Source organism: Camellia sinensis, chromosome 1, assembly GCF_055761805.1.
Source record: "Camellia sinensis isolate YWXY chromosome 1, ASM5576180v1, whole genome shotgun sequence".
Classification (NCBI taxonomy): Eukaryota; Viridiplantae; Streptophyta; class Magnoliopsida; order Ericales; family Theaceae; genus Camellia; species Camellia sinensis.
Window position 1 is genome coordinate 247,480,369 of NC_138961.1, and position 19,688 is coordinate 247,500,056.

Here is a 19,688-nt window from a genome sequence, read left to right on the forward strand (position 1 = left end):
TTGCTTGCAGTTGATCTCCTCTGACTTCTTCAATCCCATGCTCTGTTGGAAACCGTAGTAGTTGATGCAACGTTGAGGGAACTGCCCCCATTGCATGCAACCACGGCCTTCCCAAGATGATGTTGTATGGTGAGGGCGTGTCAATTACCAGAAATTCCGTCTTGATTTTCTTAGTGCCGGCTTGTACTTCCAAGCTTGTTGCGCCCAGTGGCCATGTCGGCGTTCCATTGAAGCCGACCATCGGGCCGTTGGATTGTTCTAAGTCATCAGGGTGAAGGCCCAGCTCCTTGTAACATCTGACATACATGATGTCACAAGAGCTGCCTTGATCCATTAGGATGCGTTTCACTTGGCACTCCCCTACCTGGAGGGATACTACCAACGTATCATTATGCGAATGTTGGACCAATTCCAGATCGGCTTCAGTAAAGGCTATTACCGGCCCTTGGTATTCTTCTGGCCGATGTCTCTTCTCCCCGACTTGGTAGACATGCTGTAAATGTCTTACCCTCTGGGTCTCCCCTCTGACTTCGTTTTCGTTGACCCTTGAGTGGATCACATTAACTACCCTCGGTCCTCCTGCTTGTGGTAGTTGTGCTGGGGGAGGCGGTGCTGCTGGTGCTTGAGGCAACCTTGCCTGTTCTTCCCTTGTCCTGGCTTCATCGACCAGGTCCCTCAGAAGGCCTTGTCTTACCAGGTCCTCCAAGTGTGCTTTCAAGGCTCTGCAACCTTGAGTTGGGTGCCCTTCTTCATTGTGGTAGGCACAACGTCTACCAACGTTCCTTCCCATGAATTCCCCTGGTGCTCTTGCCGGAGCCCTGAAATAAGGTTGATTTCGAATTTGATCTAGGACTTTATGGATTGGGATCCGGAATACCGTCGTTACCGCCTGTTTACTTCTCAACTCTGTTTCTTGTTTGGTCGGCCCATTGTTGCCTCGGCTTCGCTTCGGCGAGCCGTTTCCCTTTTCTTGCTTTATCTCTTTGTTTCCCGATGTATCTTCTTCGGCTCTGGCATACTTCTCAATTCTTGCCATGAGTTCTTCCATACTTTTTGGCAATGTTTTTGCCAAAGACTTCCGTAGCGGGCAGTCATCTTTCAGGCCGTTCTTGAAAGACAAGACCGCTACCTCTTGGTTGCATTCGGGTATTCGGTTGAACACCTCGTAGTACCTCTTCGCATAAGCCCTAAGGCCTTCTTCCTTGGTGATTCTTAGAGCCATCAAGGCATCAACCCTCAGGGGTTGCAGCTTGTTGGTCACGAACCTGGCCACAAACATCTCGGCCAGGTCTTCCCATGTCTTTATGCTTCCCTTTGGTAATTTATGGAACCAATCAGATGCAATTTCCCCAAAGGATGAGGGGAATACTTTGCAGAGCAACGGCTCGTTCCCGCTATATAACACCATTGAATTCAGGTATAGTCCAACATGAAAGTTTGGATCTGACTTACCATCATAAATTTGAAACCTCGGCATACTGAATCTCTTTGGTGGTTCGAATTTGTCCAGTTCCACCGAGAAGGCTGTCTTCGGTTTTACTGGGGAGTTTACCTCGGCTTCAACATTCTGCTGCCTCCTTTTTAGGTAGTCCCTCAGGTCTTCTTTACTCCTCCCTGGAGCTCGGCTGTCTATGGATTTTAGTCTTTTTGGTACGCTGCTTTCGGCCTCGTGGTGGGCCCGTTTGGATCTTTCTCCATGGGTTGTGTCAAAACAAAGTGCTTGCCTTTGAACATGCCGATGTTCTTTGGGCTCTGGATTCTTCATGTGGTGGGTCCTTCGGGACTCCTCTTGCCTCGGCTCTTCTCGTCCGACTTCCCTGGAAGGCCGGTGAGAATGCCTTCCGCTTCTGGTATGTTGAGGGACGTCGGGGATTGTTTTTCTTCCGCCCTTCTGGGCGTTGGTTGCTGGCATCGGCGTATCTTGCAGCGGGTATGGTGGCTGCATAACATTATTCTGCATCATGAAGTTGACGACTGACTGAAGGTCTGCCAACTTGTTCACCAATTATTTTACTTCCTCATCCCTCCGTAGGCATCTGTACCTCCATACCTGGAGGTTATCTTCATTGTAGTACTTTCCTTGGTCTGTCCTTTTTGACGTGTCGCCCTCCTGAATGACGTCTTTCTCTCTGTGACCCTGGTCACGGGCTTCTGTATTGTGGTTGTCTCCTTCAATGTCAAGGTCAATTGGTCTGCCACTCCCAGCGGGAGCGTCATCCCCAATATTTTCCTGCTGTCCGTTACTGGCCATCTATTCTTCCTTCGTTCCCACAGATGGCGCCAAATTGTGTGGGTGAAAACCTGACCACACTGCCTGCTTAGTGATCAATTGGAGAGCACAGGCAGAATAGATGGCTTCAGCAACCTGAAACAGAAAGAAAAGGCTCCGGCGGTGGTTCTTCCACCCGGGGGCATTCCGACGATCAAGTCAGTATATCTCTCAAAGATAATCAAGTGCAAACCTTAATACTCAAAACATAAATTGCATACCTTTGACCCACGGGGGTGCCTCTCTTTTATAATATATTCAATCCAAGTCCTACTAGAAGTATGACTTCTATGAATTCCAATTCAGTGTCTACTTTGGACTCCTTAAAAGATAAAGATAAACTCCCTAAGAGCTTTATCTTTATCTTGGTTAAGTCCCCTCTTCGTCTCAGGACTCTTGTCCCTTATTCGCTTATCTCGGATTCCGATATCTTCGGAGATAACCTCGGCAACTCCGAGATCACCTCGGCCTAACTACCACGACACGTGGCACCTCGGCTGACACATCGGCGTCACCATGCCACGTGTTGGTATTCAGAAAATATATCCCCACAAGCATTTTAATTTTGGAGAGAATTACATGCAGGTGGGAGACAAAAAAAAATTACAAACATATAGGAGTGTAAATGTCACTTATGCCTCATGTGTTTATAATTTTTTTTCCTTCTCCCATACGTATTTTCCACCTTTATGTAATTCCCTCTTGATTGTATTTGAGGTCTGTATTTGTTTTAGTCAATTATTTGGGCTGACTTAGGACTTGTTGAGTACATTTCAATTCTTCAATACTACTACCTTTTGTTTTTTAAATAAATAAAGGGGACAAAGATAGATGGCATCCGCCTACTGTTTTGTAGTAAACCAAATATATATATATATATATATATATGTATGTTTAAGATTTTTTAAATATTATTTTTAAATTTGGGAATGCATCCTCTCTATATTATTATTTTTCATATTTTATCATACTCTATTTTATGGGCCTTATTCCGATCCTACAATAATAAGCCAAACATTATTTCTGATGTACCTAAAAAAATAAATAATAATAAGCCAAACTAAATCTCATATATTAAATCATCAGTACAAAAAATTAGCTTCATTGAGTATCAATAAACACATAATTTAAAATGGACAGCAACTATGAATTTAAACTTAAACACTAATTTTATAAAACAAAATATGATTTGTTCATTTATTCATCAATATTTGATGAAATTGATTTTTGGCACAGACAATTTTTACTATGAAATTTACAATATGAATGGTTGTCATTGTGATCCCAAAATGAAACCATAAAATAGAGTATGGTGAAATATAGAGGATAATGGTATCTCTTTAAATTTATCTTCAATAAAATGGAGTATTACATACAGTTCTTAATTTATTATAAAATAAAAAATAAAAATAAAAATAAAAACTAACTAACTAACTAACTAAGACTCAATCCTTTACCACATCAGTGAGCCCTGAGGCCTGATTTGTAAAATCTTTTTTAAAGAAAAAAAAAAATCTTTCTTTTAATTGGTTCTTTGTGTTTATGGGCATATCACGATTAACATTCAATTTATTTATTTTTTAAATTTTATTTATTTATTTAAGTTAAAACATAAAAAACCTTATATTAAAAAAATGTTCTAATAGTATGATCAGAGATTATAGCTTAAGATTCTTCTTAACCACCTAATCCATCCCAATGCCCAAATCTATTTTTCAAACCCCCCCCCCCCCCCAAAAAAAAAACAAAAAAAAAAACGCAATTTCTCATGGTCGCGTGAGGTGAGAGTCTGATTTCAACTGATATTTGATGCATCAGACTAAAATTTATGGTCATTCGACCATATATCATTTGGCATTTTAATCATGTGCACAAGAACCCACCACGTGGCAAGTTGTCATTAGATAAAAACAAGAAAATAGGGTTCCAAAAGTAATCCAAAAATGGAGGGACTGTGGCCAATAATACAAATAAAAATTGGAAACTAATGAGGGGTTTCTTTCCTTCCAAGTGGCTTCCTAGAAAGTACGAAGAATGTCACATTCTGGGAATAATAATAATAATAATAATAGTTCTTATGTTTTTAGGTTCGATACGAAATCTTAAAAAGCATATTCTCTAATAGAATTAGGATATGAATCATAGCCTCATTATGTGAGTGAACAAAATCAAAAAAAAAAAATTGGAGTAAAGGAAAAAATTGTGTTTTGGATCACTTTGTTGCCAAGGAAACTAACTTACAAACAGAATTTTCATGTAAAAAAACTCTTCAGTAATGGCATTTTTTAAATTATGAGTTAACATAGTAAGTATTTTAATTTGAAATGAAATTATCACAACAGAGTATATTAGTTTGAAAAAATTCCACTTTTAAATTATGAGTTAACATAGTAAGTATTTTAATTTGAAATGAAATTATCACAATAGAGTATATTAGTTTGAAAAAATTCCACCAATGAAACATGACCAAAAGTACAAGATGCAAAACAACTTTATCAATATTACAATTTGAAAGCGATTACATGTGTTTAACATTTACCTTGTTTATTTCATTGAATGAAGGCCTTTGATCAGAAGAATGAACAAAACACATAATAAGATTAATTAGACTAAAATGTTTGATTTTAAATCTTTGAAATGGATTAGTAGTTGACAACAAAGAAGAAGAAGATAATATTATAAATTAATAGCATGTTCATGGAAGTTAGAGAGATTGTATATATATATATTGATAACCGAGTATCTGAGTTAGTTTACTCGCACTTCGATTAATTTTAAGAGACAAATCCCATCACTCACTTGCGGGGGGACCCATTTAAATTCAGGACGAACGCCCTGTATGGACATGCCGCCAAGGAGCTTACTGATGCTAGTAGATATTGAACTGAAAATTTGGAGAGAACACATTCCTAGATCCCAAATTTTGCTTACTAAGCCAACCTCTTGAGGTTGAGATTGTATATATATACACCTATGTATAGAGGACAAAGGAGATACTGTTGGAAAAATGGTTTAATATAAGCATATTTTTTAGTTCAATTTGAGTGGGCCCCAAACGTCTTTTGGGATGGGTCCGAAGAGGTGACGTGTTCCTTGCTGCGTGGCAAGTCACACACGGTGAAGACGGAACGTCAAAACCATTTATGAGTGAATGGGAAGTTGACGTCGTTTTCGGGTTTAACATTAATTTTTTAGATAAAAATTCTTTTGAATTTTTTCAATAAAAATTATTGTGGGAATTTAATTTAATTCTAAATTTAAATTTTGGATTCCTAAGTGGTTTCCTAAAGTTTGTAATTGTGGGAATTTAATTTAATTCTAAATTCAAATTTTGAGTTCCTGAGTGGTTTCCTAAAATGTTTACCTCTTACTTTATTTATTAAATATTCAATTTGTTTAATATATATATATATTCAATAGTGTAATATATATATATATATATATATATATTATTCGGAGCCTTCTTCAAATTGGTTGGTTTTTTGCAACGGACAGAACAACTCTAAATAGTGTTGCACCTGTTCATTTATTGAAGCACCTTTTCACTTCATTGTGAAACTTGATCGGGGCTAAGGTTTTTTTTGCCTATATATACTGCTATGATTCCAGCGGTCTGGGTTGGGGAAAAAATAAAAATATTGAGTCTGAAATTTTGTCTTTTTGTTTTCCATTTCTTTTTAGTGCATTATTTTTCATATGTAATTTTAGAGATAAATATTTAGAGAGTTAGAACACAGGTTTGGTTCGCCGAACAAATTGTTTGGAGTGCTACTACAATTTGTGAAGATCATTGTATCCTGGGAGATAGACGCTAACCGTAAGCACCGTAGCGGGGCGAATCTGTCTTAAGAACAAAGTGTCACACACTCGACTTGGTCTTAATTATTATGCGGTTCGATAAATAAATCCGGTATGTTATTTATTTATTTTGTTTGAATTTATTTCAAGTTATTTTATTTACACAGAAGATTGTTTCAACAATCTTAAGACAAATTCGAATTATTTTGTTTACAGAATTTTTCGTTTGTTTCCTTTTCTCTTTCTTCTTTTAAGAAAATTATTTTCTATGGATTTACAAAATAATATTCTGGTTAGAAAAATAAATAGTGATTATATGCTATTTGACAGATAGTAGTAATATACTGTCTATTTTCTTTGACAACTAGTAATACGATACTGGTGTCATTAACAATTCAGAATATATTTTCGTAAAATTTTGTCAGAAAATTAATTTTGGTTTTTAGAAATTATTTTCTGAGTTTTTATTAATTAAAATTCTGTTTCGGTATTTTAATTATTGAAGTGTTACAGAAATTTAATTTTTTGTGTGGAATTAATTTGGTTAAATAAAATTTTATTTTATTTCTAAATTAATTGGAAAATAAAAGTTACATTCTTGTTTCTTTTATTTTTACATAATTTAATTCTGTGAATTTGGATTAGTTTTCTGTGTGGAATTAATTTGGTTAAATAAAATTTTATTTTATTTTATTTCCAAATTAATTTAAAATAAAAGTTACATTTTGGTTTGTTTCTTTTATTTTAACAGAACTTATTTCTGTAGTTTTGGTTTAATTTGTTTAAATAAAATTTTATTTTATTTTTAAATTAATTGGAAATAAAAGTTACAATTCTTGTTTCTTTTATTTTTACAGAATTTAAAATTCTATGTTTTTTAGTTTAAATTTTCTGTGTAGTATAAAATTCTAATTATAATTTTATTTTATAATTTAGAATTTATGGCTACTAAAACTGGTCAAACTAATGTTCTAACCAATACTGGTATGGTGATTGCCATTACGCCAACCTCTCCATATGTTGAGACTGTACCAGTGAATCATGGTGAAAAACCAGAAAAGTTCTTAGGTACTGTTTTTAAAAAATGGCAGAAGAGAATTCTATCTAAAGGAGGGGAAACTAAGAAATACAAGTTTAATGACATTTGTTACATTTGTAACAAAGAGGAACATCGTGCCAAAGATCGCCGTTACAAACGTAAAGGCAAAGGAAGATCAAGTAAGAAGGTTGCTAAAGCCAAAATGACCGAAATGGATAAAATTTCCAATGGTGTAGAGGTCATAAATCTTTTTGCAGTTGTTTCTGAAGCAGATCTTGTCGAAAATCCTAAAGAATGGTGGGTGGACATTAGTGCTACTCGCCATATTTGTGCCGACAAAAAGATGTTCACATCTTATTCTATAGTGGACAATGGTGAACAACTCTTTATGGGCAACTCCTCAACTTCCAAAGTTGAAGGACAAGGAAAGATTGCACTCAAGATGACATCTGGAAAGGAACTCACTCTCAACAATGTGCTGCATGTACCGGACATTCGCAAGAATTTAGTTTCTGGATCTTTGTTGAGTAAGAATGGGTTTAGGGTAGTTTTTGAAAGTGACAAGTTTGTACTTACCAAAAACGGGATGTATGTAGAAAAATGTTACATGTCTGATGGCCTTTTCAAGTTAAATGTAATGACCGTTGTACCCTCAATTATTAATAATACTACATCTTCTTCTTACTTGCTTGAGTCTTCAAATTTATGGCATGGTAGACTAGGACATGTTAATTATGGATCCTTGCGTAGATTAATTAATATGGAATGTTTACTTAAATTTAACATTGATTCAAATCATAAATGTGAAGTTTGCGTTAAGACAAAATTATCTAAAACTCCTTTTCATTCAATTGAAAGAAGTACGGAACCATTTGAATAAATTCATAGTGACATTTGTGATTTTAAATCAATTCAAACTAGAAGTGGGAAAAAGTATTTTATCACTTTTATAGATGACTATACTAGATATAGTTATGTTTATTTAATTCGAACCAAAGATGAAGCTTTGGAAACTTTCATTCAACATAAGAATGAAGTTGAAAATCAACTTGGTAAGAAAATCAAGAAACTTAGAAGTGATAAAGGTGGTGAATTTGAATCACCTTTTGGTGAGTTTTGTAAAGAACATGAAATAATTCGTCAAACCACCGCTCCTTACTCACCTCAGCAATATGGAATTGCGGAAAGGAAAAATAGGACTTTAAAAGAAATGATGAATTCCATGTTAATAAGTTCTAAATTACCTCAGAACTTATGGGGGGAAGTAATACTTTCTGCTAATTATATACTTAATAAAGTACCCCGAAAGAAAATGAATCAAACACCTTATGAATTGTGGCATGGAAGAGTACCATCCTACAAATACTTAAAAGTGTGGGGGTATTTGGCTAAAGTAGCTATTCCTAATCCTAAAAAGACTAAGATAGGTCCTAAGACCATTGATTGCATTTTCATTGGTTATGCTAAGAATAGTAGTGCATATCGGTTTTTGATTCATAAATCAAAACATACCGAAATGCATGTAAATACTATTATTAAGTCTCGGAATGCATCATTCTTTGAACATGTATTTCCAAAGAAGACTGGACAAGAGACTAGTACTAATAAAAGATCTTTTGATGCTATTACTAGTCAGGATCAAGAACATGATCAAGAACAAGAGTTAGATCAAAATGAGGAAGATGAACTTAGGCGTAGTAAACGTGCTAGAACCTCAAAATCTTTTGGTCCAGATTTTCTAACATATTTGTTAGAAAATGAGCCTTTAACTTTTAAGGAGGCTATGTCCAGTCCTGAAGCTCCTTTATGGAAAGAAGCTGTCAATAGTAAAGTTGAATCCATCTTGCAAAATCACACTTGGAAATTAGTGGACTTGCCACCAGGTTGTAAACCTCTTGGGTACAAGTGGATTTTCAAAAGAAAATTAAAAGCGGATGGATCAATAGACAAATACAAGGCAAGACTTGTGGTCAAAGGTTTTAGACAAAAAGAAGATCTAGATTACTTTGACACATACTCACCGGTTACTAGAATAACATCCATTAGAATGCTAATTGCCATTGCATCTCTATACAATCTAGAAATTCATCAAATGGATGTTAAAACCGCTTTCTTAAATGGTGAGTTAAATGAAGAAATTTACATGGAACAACCAGAAGGGTTTTCTGTTCCAGGGAAATAAAAGAAAGTATGTAAATTGGTTAAATCATTATATGGTTTAAAACAAGCGCCAAAGCAATGGCATGAGAAATTTGACAAGGCAATGATGCCAAATGAATTTAAAATTAATGAGTGTGACAAATGTGTTTATATTAAAAACATAGATAAAGGTTATGTCATTGTATGTCTTTATGTAGATGATATGCTCATCATAGGTAGTAATAATGACATGATTAAAACTACCAAGAAAATGTTGAATAAACATTTTGACATGAAGGACATGGGCATTGCTGATGTAATTCTTGGTATGAAAATTACCAAAACGTCAGAAGGATATGCATTGTCACAATCTCATTACATTGAGAAAATACTTGACAAATTCAGCAAAGATGATGATCATCTTGCTAGAACTCCTGTAGATGTTAATTTGTATCTTTCTAAGAATGTACAGGAAAAGTATTTCTCAATTAGAGTATGCCCAAATTATTGGAAGCTTAATGTACTTGATGAACTGCACTCGTCCAGATATAGCTTATGCAGTAAGTAAATGAAGTAGATATACGAGTAATCCGGGAGTAGAACACTGGAAAGCAATTATAAGGGTTCTAAGGTATCTCTGATTTACTCGTAATATTGGGCTGAATTATACTAGATATCCAGCATTAATTGAAGGATACCGTGATGCAAATTGGATATCGGATACTAGAGACTCGAAGTCCACCAATGGGTATGTCTTTACTCTTGGTGGGTCAGCTGTATCTTGGAAATCTTCCAAACAGACTTGTATTGCTAGGTCTACTATGGAATCTGAATTCATAGCTTTAGACAAAGCAAAGGAAGAGGCAAAATGGCTTCGCCACTTTCTTGAAGATATTCTAATTTGGCCAAAATCGGTGCCTGCTATATGCATACATTGCGATAGTCAATCAGCTATAGGTAGAGCACAGAGTCATATGTATAACGGTAAGTCACGACACATTCGTCGTCGACATAACACCGTGAGACAACTACTCTCTAATGGAATTATTTCCATAGAATATGTTAAGTCTAAAGACAACATAGCGGATCCACTAACCAAAGGGTTAGCAAGAGAGTTAGTTGAGAATTCATCGAGGGGAATGGGACTTAAGCCCATTAAATAAGAGTTACCACAACGGCAACCCAACCTAGTTGACTGGAGATCCCAAGATCTAGGTTCAAAGGGACAACCGAGTTATGAATGACTCAGAAGAATCACTGGGGAGTCTAACTCCTACCCATTTCTATGATGAAATGGTGATGTCTGCAGCGTTTTAGGTTAAGTAAAACTTTAAATGATTCTTATATCTAGGCAAACCTAGTGGAGTATGGCAGGATACTTTTCATAAGAATCACCTATGTGAGTGTGAACTGGGTCGGTTCTATAAGATTTGTGAAGGGTTACAAGTCTTTAGAGCACTCATGAAAGATCAGGTTGTTCAGGGCCAAAATGAACACAATAGTGAGAACTAAACTGTGTCTGGGGATATACTGTTTGAGTTCTATTGTCTTGGTTTACACAAACGGCTGAACAGTTCAAGACATCATGTTCACTGGTTAGCTAGTAAATCCGATAGTGTCTCATAAGAGAAGGTTCAAAGCCAAAAGCTACCTATCCTTTGCAGAATATTTTCGATTTCTGTACTCTCTGTTTTAGATCATGTTGTTGCATTTTCTCTCCGTCAAATTCCATTCATGTGGGGGATTGTTGGAAAAATGGTTTAATATAGGCATATTTTTTAGCTCAGTTTGAGTGGGCCCCAAACGTCTTTTAGGATGGGTCCGAAGAGGTGACGTGTTCCTTGCTGTGTGGCAAGTCACACGGTGAAGACGGAACGTCAAAACCATTTATGAGTGAATGGGAAGTTGACGTCGTTTTCAGGTTTAACATTAATTTTTTAGATAAAAATTCTTTTGAATTTTTTCAATAAAAATTATTGTGGGAATTTAATTTAATTCTAAATTTAAATTTTGGGTTCCTAAGTGGTTTCCTAAAGTTTGTAATTGTGGGAGTTTAATTTAATTCTAAATTCAAATTTTGGGTTTCTAAGTGGTTTCCTAAAATTTGTACCTCTTACTTTATTTATTAAACTATTCAATTTGTTTAATATATATATATTCAATAGTTTAATATATATATATATATATATTCAAATATATAATAAAGGTCCAACAGTTCTTAAACTGCTACAGTTTCGGAGCCTTCTTCAAATTGGTTGGCTTTTTGCAACGGACAGAACAACTCTAAATAGTGTTGCACCTGTTCATTTATTGAAGCACCTTTTCACTTCATTGTGAAACTTGTTCGGGGCTAAGGTTTTTTGCCTATATATACTACTATGATTCCAGCGGTCTGGGTTGGGGAAAAAATAAAAATATTGAGTCTGAAATTTTGTCTTTTTGTTTTCCATTTCTTTTTAGTGCATTATTCTTCATATGTAATTTTAGAGATAAATATTTAGAGAGTTAGAACACAGGTTTGGTTCGCCGAACAAATTGTTTGGAGTGCTACTACAATTTGTGAAGATCATTGTATCCTGGGAGATAGACGCTACTCAACCGTAAGCACCATAGTGGGGCGAATCTATCTTAAGGACAAAGTGTCACACACTCGACTTGGTCTTAATTATTATTCGGTTCAATAAATAAATCCGGTATGTTATTTATTTATTTTGTTTGAATTTATTTCAAGTTATTTTATTTACACAAAAGATTGTTCCAACAGATACAACATAACTAGAATCAACGAAATGACTTTGAATTATTATTACAACTATGAAAAAAAGATTGGATTAATTAAGACTAATCCTTAATAAAGTAATTCAGAACACGGCTAAAGAAAGCGGGCATTGTGGACTGTAATTTAATTAATTAAGAAGGTGATGTTAGAGTTGAATGGTAAGTAATGAATTATTTTGATTGATTTAAGAAAGCTCATGTTGCTGAAGTTTTATAACTGAGGTTTAAATGATTGGATAATTAAAAGGAGCAATTAATTAATGTACCAATTTAATGTAATTTTGTTGATAGCAACTATATAATATATAATATATGAACAAAGTAAAGAATACAGAAGGGTTCATGTAATGAAAAAGACAGGATGACATGTAATTTAATCAGATTGATATAGTCCATTATATAATTGGGGTGACAACGAATGATTTGCTCGAATCATAACTTTGCTTATTGAAAATGATTTTATTTTTTGCATTAAATATAGTTGGACGTTCAATACATTTCCATAAACTCGAATTTTAAACCTCTTCCTAAAAACCTAGAGGTTACAATCAAATTCAATAAATTTGATTTGATATAGTACAAATCATAGTTTGCGAAGCAACTTATTAGGAAGTCAAAACATTTTATTGATTTGTAATCTTTAATTTGTATCAATAGTTTTTCTAAGCTTTACACATTCATTAAACAAATTTAGTCTTAACTATTATCTAAAAAATATACAAAATGTTTATGTCAATCTTACTTAAGACATTTGAAGAGCATTAGGAGGAATTTATCACACGTCTCATTTAAATGAATGGCGAGACATGTAAAATGCACATTATTTACAAAATAAAACACATCAAAGCCTTTCACTTCGTTACTGAGAGCTGAATACAAAGCATGCTTGACTATTTACGTGTTAGCATTTAACATAAATAGGTGTGTTAAGAAATCATTCCTGCCCTTCAATGTTTGATTAGAGTTTAGTGCTATTTGTTAAAAATGTCATATTCAATACATAAAATTCTCACTAATAGCATGATGGAGAGAGCTAGCTATCAGCTATAACATAAGCAATAACGTAAGTAATCTTGTCTTGTTATTTTGTCAATAGATTGATATGTTGATTTTTATGACACCAATCTATAATGTATATCACTACAAGAAAAAGCACAAATGGCGACTAAAATTCAGAATTTCGTCGCTGAAAGTTGACCAAATGGCGACTAAACTGGATGTAGTCGCCAAAAATGAAGCCTTTTGCCGACTAAAATGAATTAGTCGCCGAATACCAGGGTTTTAGCGACTAAACTGTTTGTTGGTCGCCGAATGTAGCAGTTTTACCGACTAAAGGTTGTTTGGTAGCCAAAAGCGACGGTTTTTGGCGACTAAAATAATTTAGTAGCCAAAAGTGATGGTTTTGGCGACTAAAAACCATTTTAGTCGCCGATTATAGGTCTTTTGCCGACTAAAAAAAGATTAGTCGCTGAAAATAAAGGTTTTTGGCTACAAAAAAAAATTAGTAGCTAAAAACAGTGAATTGGCGACTAAATTTCAATTTAGTAGCCAAAACGGGACGTTTTTGGCGACTAAAAACAGATTTAGTCGCCAAAAGTGCTATTTTTAATTTAAACATATTTTTTTAGCGACAACAAATTAATTAGTAGCCCAAAAATCATAGAATTGGTGACTAAATAATTGATTTAGTCGCCAAAAGTGGCCTACATTTTTTTTTAATAAATAATTTATTTTTTACATAAATTATATTCAATAAAAATAATTATATTTACATATATGGTTTTGTATGAATACCGGTCAAAATAGTATATAAATAATATATATTGCATATATAGTCATGTGATGTTCAAGTGGCATAGTGGAGGGAGTATGTTGGTAAAGGTGTTGGCAGTTGGAATGGTTCACGGTTCGAATCTCAGAAAAACCCAAGAATTTGTTTTTTTTTTTTTTTTACGGAAGAACCTTTGGCGACTAAAATTTTTTACGGAAGAACCTTTGGCGACTAAACTTTTAGTCGCCAAAAGTGTTATTTTGGGCGACAAAATTGTTTAGTCGGCGATTCATGGACTATTGGCGACTAAAATATTAGTCGCTAAATGTGTGCTTTTAAAAAGTGTAATGCACCAATGGCGACTAAACAGTTGGTCGCTAAAGAGCTCTTTTTTGCCGACTAAAAAAAGTTTAGTCGCCGATACCTCTCGCGACCGTGTATGCGCGACAAAAGGGGCGACTAAAAAAATTAGTCGCTGAAAGTACAAACTCGACTTTCGGCGACTAAAAGTGGACTTTTGGCGACTAAAAATTTAGTCGCCAAAAATGATTTTTGTTGTAGTGTATGTATATTTATATTGCATATATGTAGATTTTTTTGAGCTATGCATAGATTATCTTGGGTGAGAGACTACTATGAAAATTAGTCAATGATAGCCCTCCATATGTCATATTAGATATTGACTTGATTAGTTAGTGGGTGTTTGGGAAGTGGCTATTATATTTTAGTAGGCTACTTTAGTTTTTGTGTTTGGAAAGATATGGCGAATTTTTATTTGAGTTGTTGCATTGGAAAATGTATTTGAAATGATGTGAGACTGAAATGACAAATTTGTCCATAATCTTAGTTTTTCCAAAATTGGTCTAAAGGGGTACAATTGTCATTTCCTATCTATCGGACTAGTCTCAACAGTGTAGGCTGCCCACTGCCAGTTGCTCTTTTTTTTTTCTTTTTTTTTTTAAATATAAATAATTGATTTAAGTACTGTTGAGACTATTTAGCTTTTTTCTTGAATAGGCCTAAAATAGCCTCTCACTTCACTTCCCAAACACCGCCTTAAATACATGAACTAAAGATATATATAATTTGCTTTATTATTGTGAATTTTGATAAAGATTTCAATATAAATCCTTCTCTGTGGTTTGTGATTATAAGCTGAATGACTAAACATATGAAATTAAGAAAAAGAATGGCATCTCCAATACAATGGTCAAAATTAGTTTCAAGTATGACAAGATTTTGAAAATTAATGCAATATTTTGATGGCAAGGAGTTTACTTAATGAGTCATAGTAATTGTGTGAGTGATTTTCTGACCACACTGCAATCTTAGTATCCAGCTGGAGAGCACCGACAGAATAGATGGCACCTGACTAACCTGCAACAGAAAGAGAAGACTCCGATGGTGGTTCGCCACCAGGGGGTACTCCGACGATCAAGTCAGTACTCAATATCTCTCAAAGATAATCAATAGTGCTAAACTTTCTAGCTTGAGCATAAAATGCATACCTTAGACCCATGGAGGTGCCTCTCTTTTATAGTTACCTCAATCCTAATCCCAATAGAAGCCTGACTTCTATAGATTCTTGTTCAGTACTTACTTTGGACTCCTCAAGAAATAAAGATAAACTCCCTAAGAGTTTTATCCTTATCTTGGCTAAGTTTCGTCTTTATTCTAGGACTCTTGTCCCTTATCCCTTATCCGCTTATCTCGAATTTTGATATCTTCGGAGATAACCTCAGCCTAACTGAGATGACCTCGGCATAACGACCAGGACACGTGGCACCTCAGCTAACACGTCGGCGTCACCTTGCTACGTGTTAGTACTCAGAAAATATATCCTCACAACTGCCCCCTAGGTTCTATTACCTCAGCATTCTGAGGTGATGGAACCTACATTGTTCGTCCATCTGTGCCCTTTTGTCCGAGATCAAACTCGCCGATCTCAAAGTTCCCTGGACTTTACTGTCCACTTGTGTCAAGTATCAAGTTTCATGCTTTCCAAGCTGCTTGAGATTGCTCCTCCTAACCGAGGTTCCGGTTCCATTAATTCGTAAGCTCCAAGAGCTTTGCAACTGCCCCATTTACACTCTCTGGTGGGCTCCTGATTTCCAGTCATCTATTTGACTCCGGCGATTTTCATATCGGCGTTCATTTCACTTGGTAATTCAGCTATTCTTTACTTGCTTTTAAGCTCAATCTTTCATAACTCTTCTGTTTTACTTTGAATCCGTTTATTTGCCATCTGTTGCATTCTATTTTCGTCTGTCTTCAAGTTTTGAATTGTTTATTGTTTGAATACCTGGCACTGTTCTTGTCATATCCACTTTCTGTTGCTAGCATCGTGTCTGGGTCATTACTTTCTTGTTCTTCACATACTTACTTAGTTCCTGTGCACTTGGCTTTATTCTTGAACTTTGTTGTCTTCTTGATTCTGAATTTTCTCTTTTTGTTTTTCTTGTTGTATTTCCAGATTCTTGCCTTCGTTTCTGTTTTCTGTATAGTCTTAGAACCACGTCCCCTTTTTTGCAATTGATGCCGAGATAATGGTAAAGAAGCTCCCCCAGTTGATTGTCGAGGCTGAACCACTGTCAACTGTTGAAGCAGATCATTCTGACGTTCTTGCTTTAGTCCCTAGTTCTTAGGGTCTTCATTTTTTGTACTTTTGTTTTTTCTGCATATGTAACCTTTTTGCTTCTGAAAAATGTCTGTCATTGGCCGATGTGCTGCTGCTTTGATCTTGAACAAGGAATCACTTTACTAGGTCGAAGTGCCTTTTTTAATGCACATTTGTGTTTTTCTGAATGTTGAATGTTTTCTTCTGCTGATTGCCTGTATGCTTCCCCATACTTAGAATTTTTTTAACTTTTTTCGAATATATTCTGCAAATCATTTCGGAGTAGTACACCTCGGATAAGCATCATTTCGGAATTATCATCAGGTGGACACCTCGGATCAACATAACCATGGTATTTTATTTCTACAAGTGTGCTCTTTAATAGAGATATTCAAGTGTTGCTTCCTTATTTGTATTTGCTTTCTTTTATACATGCTTCTCCTTTCCCAACCTTTTGAGTTTTTAACAAGCTAGTTGGTCATCTTGGATGATTATATTTCGAAAACGTCTTTCGGTGTAATCTCGGCTATAACAAACTTGTAAATTGCTAAAAATTTCAACAAGTGTTAACATTCCTTGCTTATTCCTTCTTCCTGTCTACTAATGTAAACATAAGTTGCACAGACCCTTTCAAGCCAATGTGTTCTTCTTTTTACTCTTGTATGCTTAATAATTTCCATGTCTTCAAAATACACTCTAACTGTGCAATCTCCTCGAGGTGTAATACCTCGGTTGTACCCACTAATCGGTTTTTCCCAGCCTTGGCTTAACACTTGAAAATAATATTTTCACAAGTGTTTATTTACAACTTGATACTCCACTTTTAACAAGACTTCTGTCTTCAAATTTCTTCCAAGTCTCGACAATATGGTAATCCCGGCAAGTATGTAGATACTTCTTTCAACATAACCTTGGCTTAACTTGTAAATTTTTATCAAAAATTTCAACAGGTGTTCAAACCAATCTTTTTTCCCGGCTTAACTTCAACTTTGTAAATTCTCTCAGAATTTCAACAAGTGTTAATCTTCGTTTCGGTTTAACTTCAACTTGTAAACTTTTCTCAAGTTTAAACAAGCGTTAAACATCATCTCGGTTTAACTTTGCTTGTAAGCTTTTCTCAAGTTTCAACAAGCGTTAAACATCATCTCGGTTTAACTCTGCTTATAAACCTTTCTCAAGTTTCAACAAGCGTTAAACAACATCTCGGTTTAACTCTGCTTGTAAACTTTTCTCAAGTTTCAACAAGCGTTAAATATCATCTCGGTTTAACTCTGCTTGTAAACTTTTCTCAAGTTTCAACAAGCGTTAAACATCATCTCGGTTTAACTCTGCTTATAAACTTTTCTCAAGTTTCAACAAGCGTTAAACATCATCTCGGTTTAACTTCAACTTGTAAATTGCTACAAATTTCAACAAGTGTTAAACAATAATCTCGGTTTAACTGCAACTTGTAAATTGCTACAAATTTCAACAAGTGTTAAACATTATCTCGGTTTAACTTCAACTTGTAAATTGCTACAAATTTCAATAAGTGTTAAACAATAATCTCGGTTTAACTTCAACTTGTAAATTCCTACAAATTTCAACAAGTGTTAAACAATAATCTCTCTTTTCTTTGCCCCCTACATGGCTTTCACATGCTCTTTTGTGGACCTTATAAAAGGTCTTCAACCTGGCTAACTGCAGTCTGACCTTGTATGTTTTTTTTTTATTTTCTGGAATCTGAGATCTGTTCACTGAGCTCTTCTCTTCTCGGGCTTAAGTGCCGAGGTCTTGTCTGCTGGAATCTTGGATCTGCTCTCTCAGGTTGAGCTCTTCTTTTCTCGGACCTACTCATCTAGGCCGAGATCATGCCTTCTGGGATCCGAGATCCGAGATCTGCTCACTTAGGCTGAGCTCTTGTCTTCTCAGACCTACTCATTTAGGCCGAGATCATGCCTTCTGGGATCCGGGATCCAAGATCTTGTCTTTTCGGACCTACTTATTTAGGCCAAGATCTTGTCTTCTGGGATCCGGGATCCAGGATCTGGAATCCGGGATCTGCTCACTTCCGTTGAACTCTTCTATACTTGAATGCCATCTCCTTGGAAACACTCATGCCCCCTGTCTTTGTGTCCCTTCTGGAAGGGTCTTCACTCCGTTTATGTCGACACATTCTCCATCTTTGCTAAACTCGTCATTTTCGATAGGTTGATCTTGTACAGTGATGGCCATCTATTCTCCTTTCTTTCCCACAGACGGCGCCAAATTGTGTGAGTGATTTTCTGACCACACTGCAATCTTAGTGTCCAGCTGGAGAGCACCAGCAGAATAGATGGCACCTGACTAACCTGCAACAAAAAGAGAAGACTCCGATGGTGGTTTGCCACCCGGGGGTACTCCGACGATCAAGTCAGTACTCAATATCTCTCAACAATAATCAATAGTGCTAAACTTTCTAGCTTGAGCATAAAAAGCATACCTTAGACCCATGGGGGTGCCTCTCTTTTATAGTTACCTCAATCCTAATCCCAATAGAAGCCTGACTTCTATGGATTCCTGTTCACTGCTTACTTTGGACTCCTCAAGAGATAAAGATAAACTCCCTAAGAGCTTTATCCTTATCTTGGCTAAGTCTCATCTTTATTCTAGGACTCTTGTCTATTATCCCTTATCCGCTTATCTCGGATTCCGATATCTTCGGAGATAACCTTGGCCTAACCGAGATGACCTCGGCATAACGACCAGGACACGTGGCACCTCGGCTAACACGTCAGCATCACCTTGCCATGTGTTGGTACTCAGAAAATATATCCCCACAGTAATAGATAGGTTTGTTCATCTAATCTTTTACATTTCTCACCTAAGACAGATCTTTATCTTTGTAATTGCATAACATAATATATATATATATATATATATGTATGCAAAATGTAATTTCACCATAATTTTTGTGTAGAATATTGTATAAGAAGGATATGATAATGTCATTTGTGTAATTAAATTCAAAATTAGTCCGTGATTTTTTTTTTAGAATGATCTTGTAATGATTTTGGGTGATTCTATTTACACACCACTAATACTCTCACTATACACCATTAATAGATTAAATTTATATTCCAATAATATCCCCCAATAAAATGACTATTAAAGACAACATGATGTGTATTCTACTCATTCAAAAAATTTATATTTAAAAACACAAAATACTATTCACACACGATCATTCTTATAGAGTTTAGGGTTTTAACATATAAACATTGTATTTTTCTCATCATCTTCATTATTAACATGCACT

General features: G+C 35.4%; 1 protein-coding gene across 1 annotated transcript in view; it reads left to right on the forward strand.

Annotated features, from left to right (window-relative positions):
* The first annotated feature begins 7,053 nt into the window (after positions 1–7,053).
* The window catches only part of LOC145823057 (uncharacterized), a 45,723-nt gene continuing 33,088 nt past the window's right edge, over positions 7,054–19,688 (forward strand). The window contains exon 1 of the mRNA XM_082922025.1: positions 7,054–7,403. Within this exon, the coding sequence (XP_082778151.1) occupies positions 7,054–7,403 (350 nt within the window). The remainder of the gene's footprint in view (positions 7,404–19,688) is intronic.